The 21417-nt window shown below is 33.8% G+C and overlaps 1 protein-coding gene and 1 long non-coding RNA gene across 7 annotated transcripts in view; one reads left to right on the top strand and one right to left on the bottom strand.

Annotated features, from left to right (window-relative positions):
• Nucleotides 1-21417, bottom strand: part of LOC150094407 (uncharacterized) — an 849964-nt gene that overhangs the window by 196572 nt on the left and 631975 nt on the right. The gene's annotated exons all lie outside the window — the stretch shown is intronic.
• The window catches only part of LOC150094409 (uncharacterized), a 53959-nt gene that overhangs the window by 9594 nt on the left and 22948 nt on the right, over nucleotides 1-21417 (top strand). Inside the window, exon 2 of the mRNA XM_090412465.1 lies at nucleotides 1389-1439. Within this exon, the coding sequence (XP_090268591.1) occupies nucleotides 1399-1439 (41 nt within the window). The 5' untranslated portion in view covers nucleotides 1389-1398. The remainder of the gene's footprint in view (nucleotides 1-1388; nucleotides 1440-21417) is intronic.

Below are 21417 nucleotides of genomic sequence, written 5' to 3'. Positions count from 1 at the left end.
TATGTAATATTTCTAAAATGTTAATATATAGTGTCATTTAATTTAATTATATTTATTTTAGCATACCTCTCGCAGTCCCAAGTTTCCTTTAGTTGGTCTCCACAGTCATTAATAAAACGTATAGTTTTATTAATGACTGTGGAGACCAACATCTTTTGCGCCACACTGCCGGAAGAAAGAATTTTCTGGTCCGATTCCAGTTGTCGACTACAGCCACGTTTTCTAGACATTCTACTAGTCTCCTACCCATTTTTCCAATACAGTTATCTATTTCTCTTATGCAGTTGCTTGTCTATTTTTAAACATATAAAGCCACGAAGGTTTGATTGATATATCTTCAGTGTGGTTAGTGGTGTATATACCATTCAAGATTCAGCCAGTATCTTAATCTTTTGTAATACTGTTCATCTTAAAATTGCACTTATTTTTCATTCTACGATACATTCTTGCTTACTGCACTTCACACGTTAGTTGCTTATCTATTGCCAAATTCAATCTATACTTAATGCTGCATATCAGTATCGTAATTATTGGAGGCCTGAAGAGGGATGAAAGTTTTTCAGTTAAGTTTCGGTATTATCAGACCCTTAGTCCATCTATGGTACTAATGCGCGATAGGATACACCTTTCGTTAGATTCAGATTAAATTATAAATATGGAGAAGCTTCGCTACTCCAGATTTATAATTTAAATATATATTTTATATATTATATATTTTATTTATATTTTAAAGACTTTCATAATGTTCCTAAAATGATGCCAGCATTTTATCAGTTTCAAGTATAGCTTGATGGCAAGCAATCAATGTTGGAAAATTTGCCTGGAGGATAAAAAGTGATTTGTCTTGTGATAACGGCTTCACTATTATAAACAGAAAGCCGACATTGCATGCATCTCTTACTTTCAGTGCGAGAATATCTACGATATGTGGCAGGAAATAGTACAGCTAGATCTAACGTAAATAAGATAGTGCCTTAGAAATGGACAGACTCTTTATTCATTTACTAAGAAATTTTCTTTCCATTATATCGACTTCTAGTAGTTTATCCTGACCAGTAAATGTAAAAATATCGGTTATTTATTTTTCATAATAGACTTGTAATTATGCAGATTGGTATAAAATTACTCAGGTAATTCCATATAAGTATCGAGCATTCATCTGAATTGTTTCTTGATATATAAGTTATTTTAATAATATATGAAAGCATTAAAGGTGTAGTTTTAAATTTAAAAATTTTTCATATTTAAATTTTAAAAATAAACATTTAATTTTTTTTTAAAAAAAGATAAAATGAATTTTATTTTTAGCAACAAATATAATTTAAGAAGATTACTGGCATAATATAAGTTACATTCGTCTCCTAATATCAAACCAAACTTTTTTCTAGGTAGGGGAAGATGGGCTTCCTTTCGTTACATCGTATTTCTTCAGTAATATAGTAAGTATTCATTATTCATTTCTGTTTATATACTATCGTAAATGTGTAAAAGGAAATCCAAAACAGAAAAAACCTTACAGACAGATGAAAAATACTTGTGTAATACTTGACCAATATTAGGAATAAAAGATGAAATATCACTGACAGCCGCTGACATATTTCTCAATTTAGTACTCAGCACGTTCCTAAAAAGCGCAGCCAGCATGTGTTTGACAGCAAGAAAAGTGAACATGGAACGCAGCAGACTTTGTGAATAATTCTGACTGCTTAGTTTCCCACTGATACGTACAAACTAGTTGCAAAGCTTTAAGTATTTTGTTTTATTTGTTTGTATTTTCTATTTCACTTTCACTACCAATTCAGTCACTTGAATACAAATTCAAGAAATAAATGATTTCTAAATGACATATTTAGCATTGAGTTATCGTGCAATTTAACTAAATTACAAAGAAGATTAAATTAAGCAAAAAAACTGAATCAAAACATGCATTAGGTAGTTTTAACCTAAATAAACAACGAAGAGTGCTACTTTAAATGTGAGTCTTCCCCATTTCATTTAAATTTTGTTTTATTGCTGTCGTGTGGTAGGAATGCTGAGATAAACATCCCTCCATTTGTATAGTATTGAATCTCATAGATTAATTTTTTAGAGTCATGTAGGAAGTGTGGCGTGGATAGATTGTTAAAGAAATTAATAAAAGATGGGAAAATTCAGTCATCCGTATCTAATTAATAATTATCCTCTTATAAATAGGCGTCATAATTTTGAAGAAAATAATTACTTTGACACATTTATCTTTCTTTTGGGAACTTCATTTCATTATTTCAAGTAGAATATGAGAACTAATTACTCACTGGTGTTTTCACAATCTCCTTACAAATATTTCACTTAAAATGTTTTCATTAGGGCAATTTCCCTCTCTTCACGGACAGGGAATACTTGTTTAGTCGCTGTTCGCCGTGTTCAATACGAAGTGATAGTAGGCCTGAATGAGTTAAAATAATCCGATGATGAATCAAAGAAAATAAAAGAAATGTGAATATAAGCGGTTGTAAATACAAACGCGACTGTGTTCTACCTACTTTAAAAGATAGGTATAATAGGCGTCTCTTATTGGCCAAAATCACATGACATTTCCAGGGTTTCTTTCATACACAATCTATGATCCTTACTGGAATATGTGCACTCCCTTATTATATCATTATCTGTTACTAACAATATTAACTTCTAATAATTTATTTCGCCTTCTTTCAAAGGACCGCTGGAAAATTAACCGCCATAGCATGCTTCTTTGATACACCAGAGAAGTGGGACATTCCGATTAATTACTTGTTTAGTCATGCAGTGGAATGTAGATGAAATCTGATATTGGGTTTCCTTATTGGCTTACAGTATTTAGACTAATCAACGTGCGTGGCAGCTTCTGATATATTCTTCTAATCGGTGAACATAATTATTTTATAACTTTTATCTTGCTTTCCCGAGAATATGTTTATATTTTTCTACGTTTCTTTTGCAACTGTTCTGATAGTTTTAACTTTGGGAAATTCACTGGATATATAAAAGAATGCAAGTTGTTATTGCTATACGCTTTTCGTATTAATACTGTTTATGATGATGTAACTTGAAACAGAAATTAATGAAGAATGTGAGTTATTGCGTTCGATTTCTAGGCCCAGGGTCGTTTATTTGTTCATCTTATGTGTCATTAATAAAATAAAATCTTCATAAAAGTTGAGCACAAGAATTCGGGAGATGCCACTGACATGATAGTAGACGATGTCTCTACTCTAGATCATCACAGAAGAACAAAATTAATGACAAACGTTAGTGCTCTGTTTTTAAATGATGTGTAATAAGCCCATGTGATTGCAAACCTTCCATCAAAACATGTAGTTTTGTATAAGTTAAAAACAGTGGCCAATAGTTAAGATTATCGGGAGATCAAAACAGTGGGGCTGCTATTTCTTCTCTGTTTGTTTTGCTACTTGCAGTTCTCTAGTTTCCATTAGGAGAAATTCCTGTTACTTCCTGTGTTATCGATTAACCCACTTTTAGTTGTAAATGCTAATAGATTCCTCCTGGCTTAAACTAATTTCGATACCGAGTGGTTTTTCTACTAAAATTATATCAGAGCTTTTCTTCACAGTTTGCAACAGACGTGTCACGACCTGCGGCAATATTTAGCAACCAGAAAGTGCGACTAGTGTTTGGACACGAAACAATTTTTTTTTTCATTAAAAAATAATTTTGTTTTAAGCTAGTTGTGATATATTATAGTTTTATCTCGAGCTGCTTTTACAGAAAAAAAATAAGACGAGAGGTTTTGTGTGCAGCGACTTAGTTAAATCAATCTGTGCAAGTTTTCTGGATGGGAAAAAAAGTTGTAGTTACAGCATGGAACTCATGAACAGAAATTGAGACAAGCTCGTTTGTCTCTTTTATTGTGCCAACTGACAGAAGCGGAAAGTGGGAAAAGCGTTCCACTGGGAATGGATTCTCGCACAGTTTTTGGTTGTGTATTGTCTAGTGGATAATGACGCTTTTAATAAAAACAGTATATACGAAATATCTCTTTAGAAAGGAGAAGAATATGCATATTAGAAGTGAGAAGAACTGTTTACTGTTTTGCTTGGTAAAAAATAAAGTATTCAAGATATCTCTTCCAGCTCGGTTTCCAAAAATGTCAAGAAAACATTTGAAATTTTGAACATTAATGACGTCCCAGCTTCATAATGTAACTGAAATCAAGTGTTGGGAAGTAAAAAAATCGAATAATAATAATAATTGGTCATATGGGGGGGGATGAAAAATGGGATTAAATGTTTTATCGAAAATAGGGGTATGCGTTGTATAATCAGAAAAAAACATTGCGATATTTGGCCTCCAGTTGTGAAAGGCTAGGAGTAAAACCCTGCATAGGATGCAAGGGACATTTATAAAGATAATCCGAAATATTACTGGGAAAATATTAGGATTCATCCTAAAAAATTTCATTTTTTTTGTCTGCCTATGAATTGGATTAATCCTTGTCAATTAAGTTTCTAAATGCATTTCGTGTTTCATTTGTATCGAGTCAGCACTTTCATCTAAAGCAAACTAAGTCAGAAAGTTAAACTCAAGCCCCAATGTTCCGTATCATTCCATTAAAATCTAAACAATTTTCTGTTGCCATGGTTTTGGAACGTGGGCGTTGAAGGAATGCAAGACTTCAATGAAATATCACTTAAATTATTCTGTTTGATAAGCAAAGCAATTCAAGTTCCCGTTGTGTATTATAAATCCTGATGGACATCCCAGCAACTGTAGAATATAGAAAACAAAAATTTATTTCATCCTACTTAACTTTCAAAGCAGGTTATTGGACATATTTTGCCTGTCATAATGTTCTGGTTCCGTGTGATGAATTAGGTGTTAATGCAAGAAAAGCGTCCGCAGAGGAAGTTACCCCAAAACGGTGGGGTAACTTCTGCGGACGCGGTTCGTGTTTTCACCAATGTTATTGACGGACCGTGTGAAAGGCCGCTGGATAAAGGAGAACTGTTAAAGGCAGGAAGGAGGAATAAAAATAATAGATGGGAGTAATTTGAAGAGTTGTTAATACGATTAAAATTGTAGAACTTGGATATCTATTTCAATTTCAAAGTTTTGTAAGATTGATCATTTTTTTTGGGAAAAAAATAGTCACTGGAAGAGGCCTAATTTCCTTTGCATGATAATTCGTAATATTGATTGTGCTTTTTCCATTGAATAATGGAAAAAAAAATAATAAAAGACGATTTTATGTAGTGCCGGTATTACATTTTTTCCTTTTTCTGCCTTTCTTCAATTTTGGAAACTGTTGTTAGTAATAATACCAAAAATAGACTTGTTTTGTTTGCTCCGAGAAGCGAGTCGCAGATGCTGAAAAAAATATGATAAGCATAGCATTAACATTAAACCACGTGTTGACTTTCCTCCTGTTCCAGTCATACTGCTCCCAAGATACCTTTACTTTTCTCACAGGAAATCCTTTATCCTCTACTTTTATAACTACATGCTAATATGCGTGTGTTTGGCATTATAAAGCAGCATCGAGGCGCCCTCTGTTAATGCCTCCAGATATTGCCTAGTTAGCAGAAAGAATTCAACAGTGAATTTTAGATGTTTATTATATTTATTGTAGTTATTTAGCTTATGGGGGGAGTACAAGAAATTATTGAGAAAAATTACATACAAACTGACAGTTCATTTAAGCCAAAAACAGAAAACAGTTTCATTGGGATTATAAGATGGTCCCCAACATTCAAAGTGTTCTTATAGTAAGGTCAGATCTTTGCTCAGGGCCTTGGGAAGCTTCTCTCTTGGGTGGCGATAGCTCTGCCATCAGCACAAATAAAGCTTCGACTAGCTGATTGAAGGATATCGCTTGTGTACAGGTTGAATAAAGCTGGGACGAAGACAGAACCTTGTGGCAATTCATCCTGTAAGATTAATGTTCTGATTTTTGATGAATTCAGATGAATCTTTATTTTCCTATTGGAGAACATTTTCCCCAGTAATTTTAGCTGATTTATACAGTAAACATTTCTTCAATATAGTGTTATAAGCTGATTTTAGGTCTATGAAAGCACTGTTTAAAAATCCCTTTGGTATCCAGCTTCTATATGAGTTGTGAGAGCAAGGACCTGATCTCAGCTTCTGCCAACCTGTTCACTTGTTAAGATGGCTTCTATTTTGGAGAAATTCTAGAGAAGATAATCTTTTCAAAAAGTTTGTAAGGTAGTAATTAGGATCTTCATTTGACTTATTAGGTTTTGGCAGAGCTATTATCTGTGATTCATGATAAAGTTTTGGGAGCGGTTCATCATTAATTATTGCGGAGAAGAAATAAGTAAGGAGGTCTGTAAGGTTCCCATCAACGTTAGGAGCTTTACCTGTTTCAGTTAGTGCTGCATCAATTCCGTCTATAATCACTGCATTGGAGTTTCTTGTAGATGTAGGACATAAGTAAACCTTTTTTCATATAAATACGAAGGATCTCCTTTTTGGTGATTGTGGGAATTTTGTGTTTGGCTTTTTGTGCTAAAATATTTGTAATACTGTTAGGGTTTACTTTTCCTTTAGTCCTCTTTTAATTATTGGCTTCCCAGTCGGTATATCAATGACCCAGTCTTGTGAGTTGATTGGTAAAGTTGAAGTTGTTCATTTCTTCAAGGTTAAAATAAAATTTGGAAAAGATATTCAATCCTAACAAATCCCAATTCGAAGTTATCTTTTTCAGTTCGTCGGTTTATTTATTAGTTTTTATAAGTTTTACTTATAAAATAGAGTAGAAATGTATGTCATCTAGGAACCTCTCAGCGTTTAGGTGTCAATGTACGACTTGCATGCATACCATACATTAAGGTTATAGTAGCAGCGCTATCAAGAGAGAAAGTATTTCTAATTATACTTTCTCACTAATTATATTTTATGAGAGGACCCCTCACAATGAGAGGAGTGCTTGAAGTTGCATGAAAAAAATATTCCATGTTTGGTCTTCAAAACAGAATTTCATGATTACGTAATACTTAGTCCGCTCAAGGTAATAATAATTGTGTACTACAGCTTTACAACCTTTCGCAAGTATAATCAGTAAAAAATATTACTCCAAGAAGCTGGTGAACATAAGGGTATATAAATTAAAATATTAGGTCAATAATATAATCACGCTTCCAGTGAAAGGGGTACTAATCAGCTTAATTATCGTTCATAACGACGCATTAATTTTTGCCATTTAGAAGCAACACAAAAGCTTATTCAACAAACTAATTTTCTTCTGTACAAGATGTAAATGGATTTTTGTGCTTATCTACCCTTTCAACAACTCATTACATTACTTCAGATTATTAATTTATAAATTCATGCAAGGGTGATGGATGCTCTTAAGAATAATGTGCTGCGTGATCTTCTTTTTTTAATAAAATAAAAATTTGTGCGAGATATTAGTAATCAAATTACGCTACGGGCGAAGAGTGAGTGAAGGAACGTCCACTCTGAGACGAACCATTTATTTTCGATTCAAGTCTTCTTAGCCTGTCGGCGTCACTTGAAGTGAACGTTCCTTCACTCACTTTTCGCCCGTAGCGTAGTCATAGACTACGCTACGGGTTTGTGTTTTAGAGTGGACTTCTAAACGCAAGCCACTCCCTTGGACAACCTTCAGAATTGGTCATTACCGCAGTTGTCAGACTGCTCCCGAGAAAAATTTCTGGCAGAGGGCGTTAAGTGCAAACAGATAGCAGATATGCACATACAGATTATTATTACAATAAGAAGGTAAGGCGATTTGACTACAGTAGTTGGGATTTAATCCCGTTCAAGGGTGGTGTACGCAGAAGTCATACATAAGAACGTTTGAGACGCTGACCTAAGTTTTAATGGCCTAATTATAAAATTATATGACAAGTATGAGCTTCATTTAATGCACATTTTCGTATGACGACTGCTTTTCGAGAAAAAATAGTACCCTTTTCGATATCGTGTTGAATGAGACGGAAATCATTGAATATTTAAGTAATTTCCTATTAAGCACTTTTAAACTCTTATACATTCTTTAATTATGGTTATATAATAATGGCTTCTTTGTAAGAGTGGTGCGATGTATCCACAACTTCTGTTTATTGGTTCGCCTTGAAGACACGAATCCAGTAACAAGTAATTGGTGAAGTTGCATTTAATTTAACCAGTTGAACGATGCTTGGTCTGTCTAGTACAATCAGTAATCGTCTTTTCTTAATTCAAATTTCGAGATACTTCTTTCGTTTTATTCCAGGTAAATATGAGAGCAGTGGGGGAAGTGTGTGTGTGTGCGCGCGCGCGGTGTGTTCTTAAGGAGACTGCGCAATAAGTCTGAGTAGGTTCTGCAGTTTATCACCGTGTCTTAGAAAGTCTTTGTTTTGTGAATGGTGTCCTATGCACTTTGTGCAGGATCTGTTTTATCTCTGACGTCATTCACTTAAGTTCATAATTCAAGTTCCTATTAGGCGACTTGAACATCATCTTTCTAACAATCTCATCCATTCTTCTATTTCTGTCTTCTCATGTTTAACATAACGGAAGATATTACATGCCACATATTGAAATAACTCACTTGTTCATTGGAAGTATATCAGGCTTACACTTCACATATTCTCATCTCAGACGACTCCACCGCACAGCATAGGCAATAGTACATTCTTATTAAAATAAGGAGGAAGTGCATGTCTTTAGGATTAAATTAAGTGCAGTTTTTCTCCGACATCTGCACGAAATGCGTCTTGGATTTCCCAGACACTTTCAACATTTTTACTGGCGACTTGTACAAATGAACACGTCTCTCCATACAAGAATGCACATGAATAAAACTTAGCAGAAATATTCGATTTCTGTTGATTTAATAAATGCCTTGATTTTTATAAGTTTTAGCAGTGTCTGTAACCATTTTTAAATAAATATTCTTTCCATATGAATGCTGTAATTTTCAACATAAAAAAACATTTAATATGTTCTGTCTCATGTGAGCAGAGACTATGTATTGTCAGTGTTCACCCTTTCCTTATACATTTTTTTTATTACGCTCTTAACCACCGTGCCTTAAGATATGCCGTTAACTTTCTAAATGTCCCTTATTTTCATTCCATAGCTGATATCACCGCAAAAAAGCCACTGAAGTGGTCAAAATAATTGCCTCACTTTACTACTTCCTCATGATAGCAAATAAGTACGATATGATTAATGCGAACACAAACTATTGAAAGCAAATCAAGAATGGAAGAAGATGAGTTAATCAGTGATGAGCTATGGAAATTTTAACAATGGGCTCATCGTTGAGCAAAAAAAAAAAAAAAAAAAAGACGTATTTCACGCAAAAACTTTTATTATACAGTTTGTGTACGAATTTCAATCAAAAAGCATGAGAGGGCAATCAATCTCTAATTTAACAAAGGCTATCATTTTTAAACAAATATTTCATGATCTAAACATGAAATATTTGCACACAATCGACTGTGTTAATTTATCTTACATACGAAAAACGTTTTTTAACTATCAAAATATAATAAGAATGAAATCTTTTATAATCTTTTATAAAACATTTGATTGGCTACTAGAAGGGAGAAGGGTAAAGATAGCGCATACGTTTATTTTATTTTCAAACTTGGGCGCGTATTCGTTATAGAAGAGTTGAAACAATAATTCCAAATAATCTATATACTGCCGAATAGACTAATTTTTTTAGGATACCGTATGAGTTTGTCGCTTAATATGTTTCAAAAAAATTTTTTTTTTCGAAAATCTAAAAAAGGAAACAAGAACAAGGTGCTCGCAAATTTGAGAAAAATTTAACAAAGGGCTGCTCGGGCGAGCCCCTTATAGCTCACCACTGAGTGTAATAGCTTCAAAAATGACTTTTTATGTCTGTCTTTTTATTCTGTTCCGTTTTCTGCGCCGAATTCAAATGCCGACTTGCATACACTTCTTCTATGAGAATTTAAATGCATTCAATACAAGCATTACTTCTTATTCTTTACCCATCTAACTCTCTTTCGCATCTGCTTACTTCAACGTCTAAAAATGGAAGGAAATTCCTCTCTCTTGTTCTCTATAATGAAACAACCTGTAGATAAGAACTTATTTACAATCCCTCGATCTGAGAAAGTTGGAGGGGTGGGAGAAGTTCACTAACGTTTGTCCACTGAGCATCTTTCTTCAAGCAAGTGCCAGTTTCTTATACATGAAGAGCCGCCATCGAGTTTGTGTGTCAGTTCAGAACACGTCAGACTTTAAGGGAAAGACACCACACCACGCATACATATACAGGAGGTTCCTTACCTTGTTAACATACCTCAAGCAACACATAAAAAATGGGCGAAAGAGATCCTAGTTAGTGCGACAGTGTTGAGTGCAAGTTCACTTGGCCGAAGTGACAGAAGTCATGACAGGGCGAATAGGGAGTTGTGGAGGAGAAAAGAGAGATAGACAGCGGAAATTGACAGTATCCCCGAGTTAAAGAGTGCACCTCACCAGTTAAAGGGTCGTTAAAGGTCATCGCTTGCTTGTATAAACATGAAGTCACCTAGTGCAGCTGTGAAAGCCTGCAGAAATTGCAGCCTGCCGACACAGTGGTTCGAGTGTCAAATAGTCCCGCATTTTATACAGTAGAAAAATACATAAAAATGCAACTCCTACCTGACAGTGACTATGCTATATTTTCAACTGCTTGCTTCAGAAATTTAATTTATCAAAAGTAGCGAATTGTATCATTTTAAAATGTATATTTTGAAATATCACACATGCGACCACGCGCTATTATTAAATAGTAAAATTTCTTTTTGCAGTGCTGCAATGTAGTGTTTTTTTACTATGTTTTTGATCGAAAAGTTCTTCAGCCTCTATATAATATTTATACTTTAAAAATTGCAAAACATAACGTTTTGATCAAAAACAGAGATATTTTTAAACTTCTACTAAACAAATTTTACTGTCTTAAATGCCGGCCTGGCATATCCGCTCTTCAGCCAAAAGGCCGTGGGCTCGAATCCCGCCGGGGGCATGAAAGTTTGTGATTGTCTGCGAAATTACTAGGGTGGAAGGGGGTAGATAACGTAGTTACATTTTGTTGGTGGAGACAGAGTTTTAGAATAGGACCCTCTCTTGATGAGTCTTTAGACTCCCTGAACTATTACCTAATAATAATAAATAATCATAATTTAGAACTGCGAAATGAATCGAATCATTATTTACGCTTCTTGATGTATTAATCTCTTAACGGTTTGAGTATTTTAATAACAAATCTAATTAAATCTATCCACTATGAACATAGTATTCATGCATCTCGACGGTTGAAAGGAGGAGAAAATTAAGTTTTCTTCCCCTTCAGGTGAATGCCGTTATTGCAGCTGATATCTTGGTTTACAACGGTATTTCCAGTTTTTTGTAATTGTTACAACAAAGGATGTTTTTAACAATTGAAAACAACGACATTTACCCAATTGGACATTGATAAACATTTAATTGCTTCCACTCTAGTTGCTCATTCATATTTACCTACTCCAATGAACACGAATTACTGGACAGAGATTGTAGTAAGGTGTGGTCATACAAAACTTAAAATTTTATTCATGTAACGTTATGAATCTTAGCTATCTGTTAGGATCGAGCAGAGCAATCATTTATTTCATACTAGTATCGAGAGAGACCTTTTTTAAGTGTTGAATATTCCAATCATGTATTATGTAATTGGAAAAATAAGTGAACACAAATTTTATTTTCTGAATTTCTTACAAGGCATTGAAATATTTACTTCTACTGCGAACAGTGTTAAAACCTACACGTAATAAAGTCTCCATGAAGTGCACTTCTTCTAAGGAATTAAACCCCAATCTCTCCCTTGGTGGACATTTGGAAAATCAAGACAAAAGAAAGGTACAGATCAGGGTTCCCCCCCCCTCCCTTTTTTTTCAATTCCAATGGGAATCTCACTAAGCAACAAAGTTTCAAGACATCTGGGCTATCAGTTCCCGTAGAATTAATGATCGAATTCTTCATTAAAAGTTACAGTTTAACTTTTTTGCTGTTCTGTTTTTTCTGTTCAAGTTCAGTGGCGAGAATGTCCTACTTGTGATTAATAGTTTGATGTCATTTTGGATTAGGACAGCCAAAAGAGCATTTAACTGTCTCTTTCCCCCTCCGTACTTTATTTGCGATTCTTGAGATTAATTCTGTTCGATTGAATTAAGAGCATTCGTCTGCAATGTTTTCCTTAAATTCGATAATTTATATCTTTGAATTTTCAAATTTGAATTGTGTTAGACATTTGGAAAATCAAGACAAAAGAAAGGTACTGATCAGGGGATCCTGATCTGTACCTTTTATTCTATTCTATTATCTTTAGAATAGAAGATAACTGAAGTCAGTTATCTTCTATTCTTTAGAATGAGACAAGATAAGTATAAAAAAAATAACGTTAGTTGAAATATGAAGTTTGTAATAACTAACAAGATTGCATATTAAGCTTTAACGAATTCAGATTTGAATTAATCCGGGAATAAAGCTAAAATTCGTCAAAATATATTTTGTTATAATAGACTACGTATACGTTGAACAATTTGTAGATGGGATCAGAATTCATTTTAATAAACACAGTGCAGCATTCAAAATGAAATCAACAATCTCTTTAACCTACATTATTTGTTTTGTTTTTCCTATTCAACTTCAGTGGCAAGCCTGTCCTAGTTGTGATTTTGATTTGATTATCCTATTTTGTAATCCACTTTAGTACAAACAACGTACTACTGTGTACACATAATAATCGAAAATATCTGTTGTCTGATTAACCAACCCGCGCATCTACTGGTCCCGTTTGGATAGTTTCACTGCTGTTATACTGGGTGTGTAATTATAACTGGATATTTGAATTAATTTAGCTTATCCCAGAAATAACGGAAAATCTGTGTATTAGTACCCGGTGGTGAGCTATTAGGGGCTCGCCCGAGCCTTTTGTTAAATTTTTCTCAAATTTTGCGAGCCCCATGTTATTCTTGTTTACTTTCTTTTTTCGCGAAAAAAACAACATAATTTTGTGAAATATATTAAGCGACAGACTCATACGCAACCTAACAAAGTGATTTTATTAAATAAAATATTATAGTAACTGTTACTACCATTTTACAAATAAGAATTCACTTTTGGTAATCACATATAAATAAATAGGACTATAAAATAATGTCCCTTGATTGGTTATCATTTGAAGAATAAAAACAAAAGAGAAATATAACGTACTTCGATATTATTGTGTTTAGATAATATTTATTTATTATTTATAGATTGTTTGTCATAAAAACTTCTATCTCAAACAAAAGAAATTTATTTTGTTTACAAAAAATACGGACCATTTCATATGTGCGATTATAAAAGATTTTATTCTTATTATATTTTGATAGTAAAAATTTTTTTTTCTTATATAAGATAAATTAACACAGATGAATTGTGTGCAAACATTTCATGTTTAGATAATCAAATATTGGTTTAAAAATGATAGCCTTTACAGATTGTGCCTTCATACTTTTTGATTGGCATTTGTACATAAGCTGTATCAATAAAAGTTTTTGTGTGAAATACGGCTTTTCTTAGCTCGACGATGCGAGCCCTTTGTTAAAATTTCTATAGCTCACCATTGTTAGTACCCCATGTGCACTAAATATGTAATTTCACCAGTCGAGTTTATTACGACTCCAAATGGAGTACATCCCTTTCTCTGAGATTAAGCTTCGCAGAACAACTCTAGGTTTAAACTATACAAACAGTTAATATCTTTTTGGATTTTTTTTCTTAATATGCAGAAGTTGTCAGATCACATAAGAATATAAAAATCATTAAACTTTAATAAAAAATAGATTATCACAAATACATTTGGGTACGTAATGTTCATGAATCTTCTTTAGGGTTTTTGGCTCGTGATTGTTATATCTCCCATAACTTTCTTAGCGTCCTTTTCTACTCAAGACCACCATCCATTACATAGCTGCCCATACATTTAAAATCCGTCCAACTAAACCATAATGCTATTCTTACATTTGGGAAGATGCAACTAAACTTCACTACTTAGTCGAGCCTCTTTTTTGTTGAGGGTATAGAGGTTTTGCTGAAGGTAGTTCACACGATTCTCTTGCCTTCTTGTTATACTCTAATCCTCTTTATTTTATATTGCTTTTTGCGATATAACAGTCGAGTTCTTCCCCTAAAACTGTGTCTTCACACGCACGCACACACACTTTACTTGGTATTCCATTCTGGTACCCAGACACGTAATTCGAATTGCCTTTTTTATGTGATTCCCAACTATGAAACGCTGGAAACCTATAGAACGATGAATTTGTGGGATAATTACCAGATAATTCACAAACACTGATCCAGAGAGCAAACACCAATCTTTTATAAGACGCATGAAGTTTCTAATAAGTAGGATGTCTTGCACTGGTTGATGAAATTTATCTACCACCTAAAGACATTCATAAACATTCTTGGCCATGGCAGGATTTGAACCCACAACCTGTTACAAAATGTAGACACGCTATTCAATACACCAACCAACCATGACAGCAAACATTCCTGCATTCGATGTAAAAGGCATTTCAAATATTCTTTCTAATAGTTTGATTTCTAATTCTGTATCTTCTAGTTTGGTTTGTAACAATCATCCATAGATCAATGATTATCGGCGAAACTTTGGTCCGAATCCCGCATGGGACGCAAAGAAACTGTAATAAGAACTTCTATTTGTTAGTCCCATACTGAGATAGAAGGGGATTTTCATGCAGCAGACCATGCAAACAGGAATACACGCAATTACCAGACACTTGCCATTTGCCTTTGCTTTTTATATAATGTTAATCTGATTGGGAGATGGCTAGTTAGGTTCATAATTCCTTACTCTAAATGTAAAACCATTTGTAAATCAAAGTACAAATGGGACGAGAGAGAGAAAGTATTTTGAGTTCTCACTGATCTCTTTTTTAATGCATGAAATGTTTTACAAAAAATTCTGGATGCTATCATTTAAGGCTAATTGGCATTTCTTCGTTAATCGCTTTCTCGTAGATATTCTGCTTTCATCCCTTTATTATATTAGATATTTTTTCTTGGTCCTTATCATGCGAACTGACCACGATGATTTCTTCATTTTTATCGAAGCATGTAAGACGAGGAGTTGCTGGTTGGTATCTCATAATTCATTTACAAATCTGATGAATAAAGTTTTCCTCTTTTTTCAATCTTCCATCTGTCTCTCTACTACTGTGGACCAACTTTCCACGCAGTGTCTCCCCGAAGACTACAGTTTACAGTGATGCATTCTGTAGGTTCTTTAATTAATGATGTGCTCTGCGTTTTGCTAAACTTTTTTATGCAGTGTTTAAATTAGAAGAAAAACAAACTAACAAAATCACAGGAAGTTTTGTACATAAGATCTCAAGGCAGTCTAAGTATTGCAAATAGATCACGCTGGGTTACCGAGCACGGATCTATAGAGAAAAAAACTGGGCACAGAATACATAGGATATACATTCATGTAGGAAGAGAAGACAAGGATGTATTTTATCTCCGTACCTGTTTAACTTGTACAGCGAATACATCTTAAGAATGGCAGGGCTGAAGGTGTCTCAAGTTGGAATTAAAATTGGTGGAAAAAATATTAATAATTTGAGGTATGCAGATGATATCACCTTGCTAGCAAGACGCAAAGAAGATCTGCTGGAACTTATTATGAAAGTTAAAGAAGAAAGTGCTAAATATTGTCTTAAACGTAATCTCAAGAAGACAAAAGTTATGGCAACATGTGAACCTAATGATTTTGAAGTAGATGGGAGAAATGGAAGCAGTTAACAATTCTGTGTTCCTAGGATCTCGAATTGTTAAAGATGGTTATACTAACGAAGATTATTACTCGAAAAAAAATGACAAATTTAAGCAAGATCTTTAAAGATATTAGCCTCACAACAAAAATCGGAATCGTGAAAGCAATGGTATTCCCTGTGGTGCTGAATGGATGTGAAAGTTGGACCCTGAGAAAGAGTGAAAGAAGGAAGATAGATGCATTTGAATTATGGGTTTGAAGACGCTTACTAAGAATACCATGGACTGCAAAGCAAACCAATAAATCAGTGATAGACAGAATAAGGCCAGATTGCTCCCTTGAAGCTATGATCATCAAGAAAAAATTGTCAAACTTCGGACATAATGCGAGAAAATGACCGTCTGGAGAAGATGATGCTTGCTAATGGTGATGGAAGAAGGAGAAGAGGAAGACCAAGAATTAGGTGGGTGGATGGCGTTAAAGAAGCAACTGGAGTGCGCTTGGAGGTTCTGAAAGACATGGTCAGGGACAGATCGGAATGGAGAGTATGTTAGTGGAGTAGCCAGGAGTCGGAAACGACTCGATGGATCATAACAACAAACAACAAAGGAAGAGAAGTATCAATCTATCTTCTCTTCAAGTCTCCTACCGATTTATTAGCTTTGGGGTAATCCAAGCGACCAACTTGGTTTCAGTGTATTTTTATTAGTTTGCTCATAAAGTATGAAAAAGTTCCGACTCAATCTTTAAGAAGTGGATTGTGTTGATCTTAGCAGCTCGGTGACTCACACAATAAAGTTCAAGCGGGTAGTAAAAGGAGCCATTATTTTCTCACATAAAGAATAAAACGATCCTTTAGTCCCGGAAATGGAGAGTCTAGCTCGAATATTAAGCCGAAAATGCACTGAAATATAGAACACGAAGCAGCACAGAATTATGCGCTGCCACGGAAACGAATGACTTGAAATACTAAAAAGAATTCTTTCGAGTTTTTTATTTATTTATTTAAATCATTACTGTTAAGAAGCTTGTCGATTAAATGTTGCTTACTGAGTTATATTTCGGAAGATGAAATATCTCTTAGTGAAGCGCCATCTGTGATCGATTATTTGAATAGCCATCATTGTCAATAACGGTAGCGATTGTTTGTAAATTATTCAACTGTTGCATTGCATTACAGATGGAAGAGGGGGAACAAAACGAGAATTACTAACTGCAGGTAATTAATCCTGTTTACATTATCTGCTAAATTCACGCATTTAGCAGATAATGTAAACAGGATTAATTACCGAGTTTGGGCAAGGAAAAATTCATCCCCACCGTATGAGACTACTTAACACATTTATTTGGAAAGCCCGTATCAATGTTCTTTTATCGTAGACGATATTGGAAGACAGTGCTTTCCAGTTAAAGACAATTGTCGACAGAGTCTAAGTTACTGCCATTCTCCCCGCACATACACGTTAAATTTAGTTTTTATTATACCTCATATAAAATCAGTTATTTAATTTTACTAGTATTAATATTTTTATTAATTTTATGTTTAATTTCTAAAAATACATTTTTTTTTACTTTTCATTATTTTGTTGTGGTACAATACATGTATGTTGTAACACCGATTCTGAAACCATTTTTGCAGATGCCATGGTTTATCGTTTTGAAATGATCGTATTGCTTTAGTTAAGCAGTTTCTACTTCTGAGTTTTCTTATATAGATGACGCAGAAGTTTTCTGTTGTTTCAAAGTGGAAAGATAATATATCTTTCTAAATTAAGATTTCTCCACCTCCCCAGCTAAAAATCAGATAAAGAACACCCAATTAACCGAACACGATTTTATGATTCGGTAACCTCATATAGTCTAGTTCGGTACGCGGGTAGCAATGGGGAAAGGTTCATAGTACATGATGGATGTTATAGTTTTCAAGTATCTAATTGAAATCCTTTTAAACTGCGCTTTCGGATTATTGCTTATCGTTACCAATCCGAAAAGTCTGTATATCTTTTACAATTAACATTCAAATTACCCGATAGGAGCATTCTGCAAGTCTGAATTCTGTGCTACATTTCCAGGGTTCAATGATTTTCCTAAATAAATTATAAAGGAATCATTAAGGTTTCCACATACACCAGGTTATTAAGTTAATCATAAAAGAATGACGCTGGACAGAGTTGATTGATTAATAGTTCGTCCAATTAGTCTAAAATTGCTTCAGGGTTTATATTAAGACAAAAGAAAGGAACACATCTTGTAATTCTGTGTGCTTGGAAATATTTCATACTGTTATCAAACATAGAATGTGACATCATTCATTTCTCTGGTCAATGTCTGAGGTAGTTTGATTCCATCCCCCACCTTACTTTGCTCATTTATTTTCTCTTCGTTTCTGTGAATTGTCTCAAAGCGTGAGACATTGATGACATCAAATTGTATTTGTGGATAGTAGCAGCTTCAGTAAACGTTCTTCAGATCAGATATTAAGAACAGTCAGATATTATTAGCTCGTTATCGAGTACAAACTGATTTCTGCTTCCTTTCCTTTTTTTCCTCTGAACAAAAAAAGATGTTTGGTTTTGTTTATTACGCATTTTGAGATTGCAGTGAGTTTCAAAAGAGTTTGCAATAGTTAGAAATTTAAATTCAAATTTGACAAATCTGCATTATTCAATCATTCGACAGCAAGTTGGTAAGAAGATTTTCAGTTGAAAATTCGAGTTGTATGCAAAATGAATTTACTCACACAAAACAGATACTGTCCAAGACAACTCGCGAAAAAAAAACTGAAAACAAAATACTGTCGCACTATAACTTCGTATCAGAATTCTTGGACTTTCTAGAAATGGTCTTCAAAAACAACGAACCCAGAGAGCATGCACAGGCCTCAGTTGACAAGCCTTAGTCTCTTCTGATTCCACCGCTCTAAAATCTTGTAAGGGAAAATTAAAAAAAAAAAAAGAAGTTACCATTGCTCTTCACTCCATTGTCAACCAACAGCATGTTTCAATTGTTTTTAATATTCATCTATTCATGCCCAGGAATACACACCCAAACAGGAACTTGCCGACTTTTTGTATCACATCCACCCCAAACTATTTTCCAGAATTGTTTTACGGATAGGCACTTGGCTAGATCCAAAAGTCTTATCTGACAGATACCAGCTGTTCTTCCATAGTGTGTTTACTAAAGATGATTCGATCACTTAGTGCAAGACAAATATTAATAAAAGCATTCTACTAAAGACGAGTTGTTTGGTCGGATGCAGAGAATATCTATCCCAAGAAATGAGTACAATTAACTGAAGGATAGCATATTAGATGGGCAAACTACAAAAATGCTTTATATCACATATTGTGAACGCCAGGAGAGTGAGACAGGTACTGTAAAATATATCCTTTCAAGACGACTTCTGGTTGGTTGTTCCAAACTAAATACTGTATTTAATCAAATTTCGAAGTTAATTTTTAATTCTGGGCGGACTGTGTTGTAGTCTTCAGATCATCATCATCATGCGTATCAAGGATTTAGGCCTAGCATAGCCTCTTCCGGGCTTAGAAGTCATCGTTGAATCGTTTAAGAGGACGTCCTGGTTTTTTTTTCCCTAATGGCTTGTACTTTAAGGCTTGTTTTGATAATCTTTCTGTTTTCATTCTTTGAACGTTTTCCATCCATTTGTGTTTATATTTTTTAATTTTCTATTTATTTCTATTCTATTATTTTCTATTCTATTTTTTTCTATTACTGGTTCTTGGTTTAATTCTTTCATAATTTCTGTGATCAAATAGGGTATACTTTGCAGTTTTTCTCATAAACTTCATTTCTGCTGTTATTAATCTTTAGTCTTCAGATGTGATCCTTTTTCATTACGAAATCTAATACGACTAAAAATGTCCTGTTAAAGCAGATTTAGAAATTCTTGACACAAATTACTTCAGCCGCCAGAGGTCCTTCTCAGTATCACATGATAACAACCGAATCTACTCCCTGCCGGTGTACACATGTTGTAAACTACTGGTTTTTATATCGGCTTGTTGTTAGTACTTTTAAAAATCCAATACTTTTGCTTTGTCTTTATGCACAAATCAAATCAGAGTTCGTCCCCTTCGGTGTATTAACTCGGTGGAAAAAAAATTTAATTTGTATACGGAAGCTCAAAAAATGCCGACAAGCATTCTTGTAACAAGTTACAACAGAAGGAAGGAAATATATCTTGTTCTGAGAGACAGCACAAAAGTTCAGAAAACAGCGCGAAATAAAACTATACGGACACACAGACATAAAAAGATTATTTTCTTTAAATCTTGAAAATGAAAAATATTTATTTACTTAATTTTTTAAATCTTTCTTTTTTTCTAAAAAGATCTAGCTGTTCAGATACACGTCACATCGTAACCTATATCCGGCGGGTTCATAAACACGAATCTTTTAGAATACTTTTGTCTTTTTCCAATAATGCAATAAAGAATCAATGAAAAGATAGAGGGTTTTCGTCTTTCTTTGTTGAATCGAAAATGCCCAATGATAGAAATTAGATTGGAAAATATATATAAAGAAAACAATGAAACAATTTCTTTCATAATTCGAGTTCTGTATCATAGTAAAACGTAAACGTTTAGGAAGTTCATCAGCGCTGGGAATAATAAGAAGTGCGATTGTCTTATCCAAGATAATTGTAAATATTCAAATATATCCGAAAATATCTACTGAATAAACAACTGATAAAAATCAATCCAATTATTAATAAAAGCCATTATAGGAAATCAATGGAAAAGAGATGATGAATCTCATCTGATTTTCTATAGAGAATTATGCCGATTAATAAAAACTGGACTCCATTTAGAGAATGAAATTATTGAATTACAGTGAGACTTTCAACGTTTTCAAAAATTCATTTATTGCAAACTTCAATTTCACTTCATCTATTTAACACTTTTATTTTTATCTGTGCTGGCAGAATGGTATGGTCGTTCACTTAATTTTACCTTTCTTATTCATTGTGCATTTAATTAAGCTGTGTTTGCTTTTCTTTTAATGGGGAGTTAAATTATATTCTATAAGTATTAAAATTTATTGTGATTGTTGTGTATTTAATAATTCTTTCGATTTATAATTATGATATTAATTTTTAAAACATAACTTATGTTTAATTCATGAATGATGCTAACGGACATTCTTAAGATTGTGCCGTATCTTCTAATGTAATTTAAAGTTATCGGTTTGTGATAAATGAAGTGAATTCTTCAGAAAGTCAAGAACCCAGCTAACTTCAAGCCATTTTAGTCTTTCTATACGCAGAATGTTGGTAGTATCACGCCAGATGATGAAATTCATCTAGCATCTAAAAACAACCGTAAACCTCCATGCTTGCAGTGGGATTCGAGCTTATGACAGAGAATGGAGATGCTATGCGATACCTCTCACATAACACGTAGCATCTTGATAGCTGTATATTTTGTGTACCTATAGAGGCGTAACCAACCACTTATCTAGTTATGGATTCATCTGAATAGCTTAGATAAAAGCACCTTTGATAGGACTAATTAACTATTTTCGAATCAAGTTGAAGTCCTTGTGTTGCACACTAACGTTAGCATAATATATTAATGTAGCATAATATAGCGCTACTA

Source organism: Typopeltis vanoorti, chromosome 22 (genome assembly GCF_054136105.1).
Source record: "Typopeltis vanoorti isolate ZY-2024b chromosome 22, IOZ_Tvanoo_1.0, whole genome shotgun sequence".
Lineage (NCBI taxonomy): Eukaryota > Metazoa > Arthropoda > Arachnida > Uropygi > Thelyphonidae > Typopeltis > Typopeltis vanoorti.
Note: the sequence above shows the minus strand (reverse complement) of the source record. Positions and strands in the feature narration are given on the sequence as shown.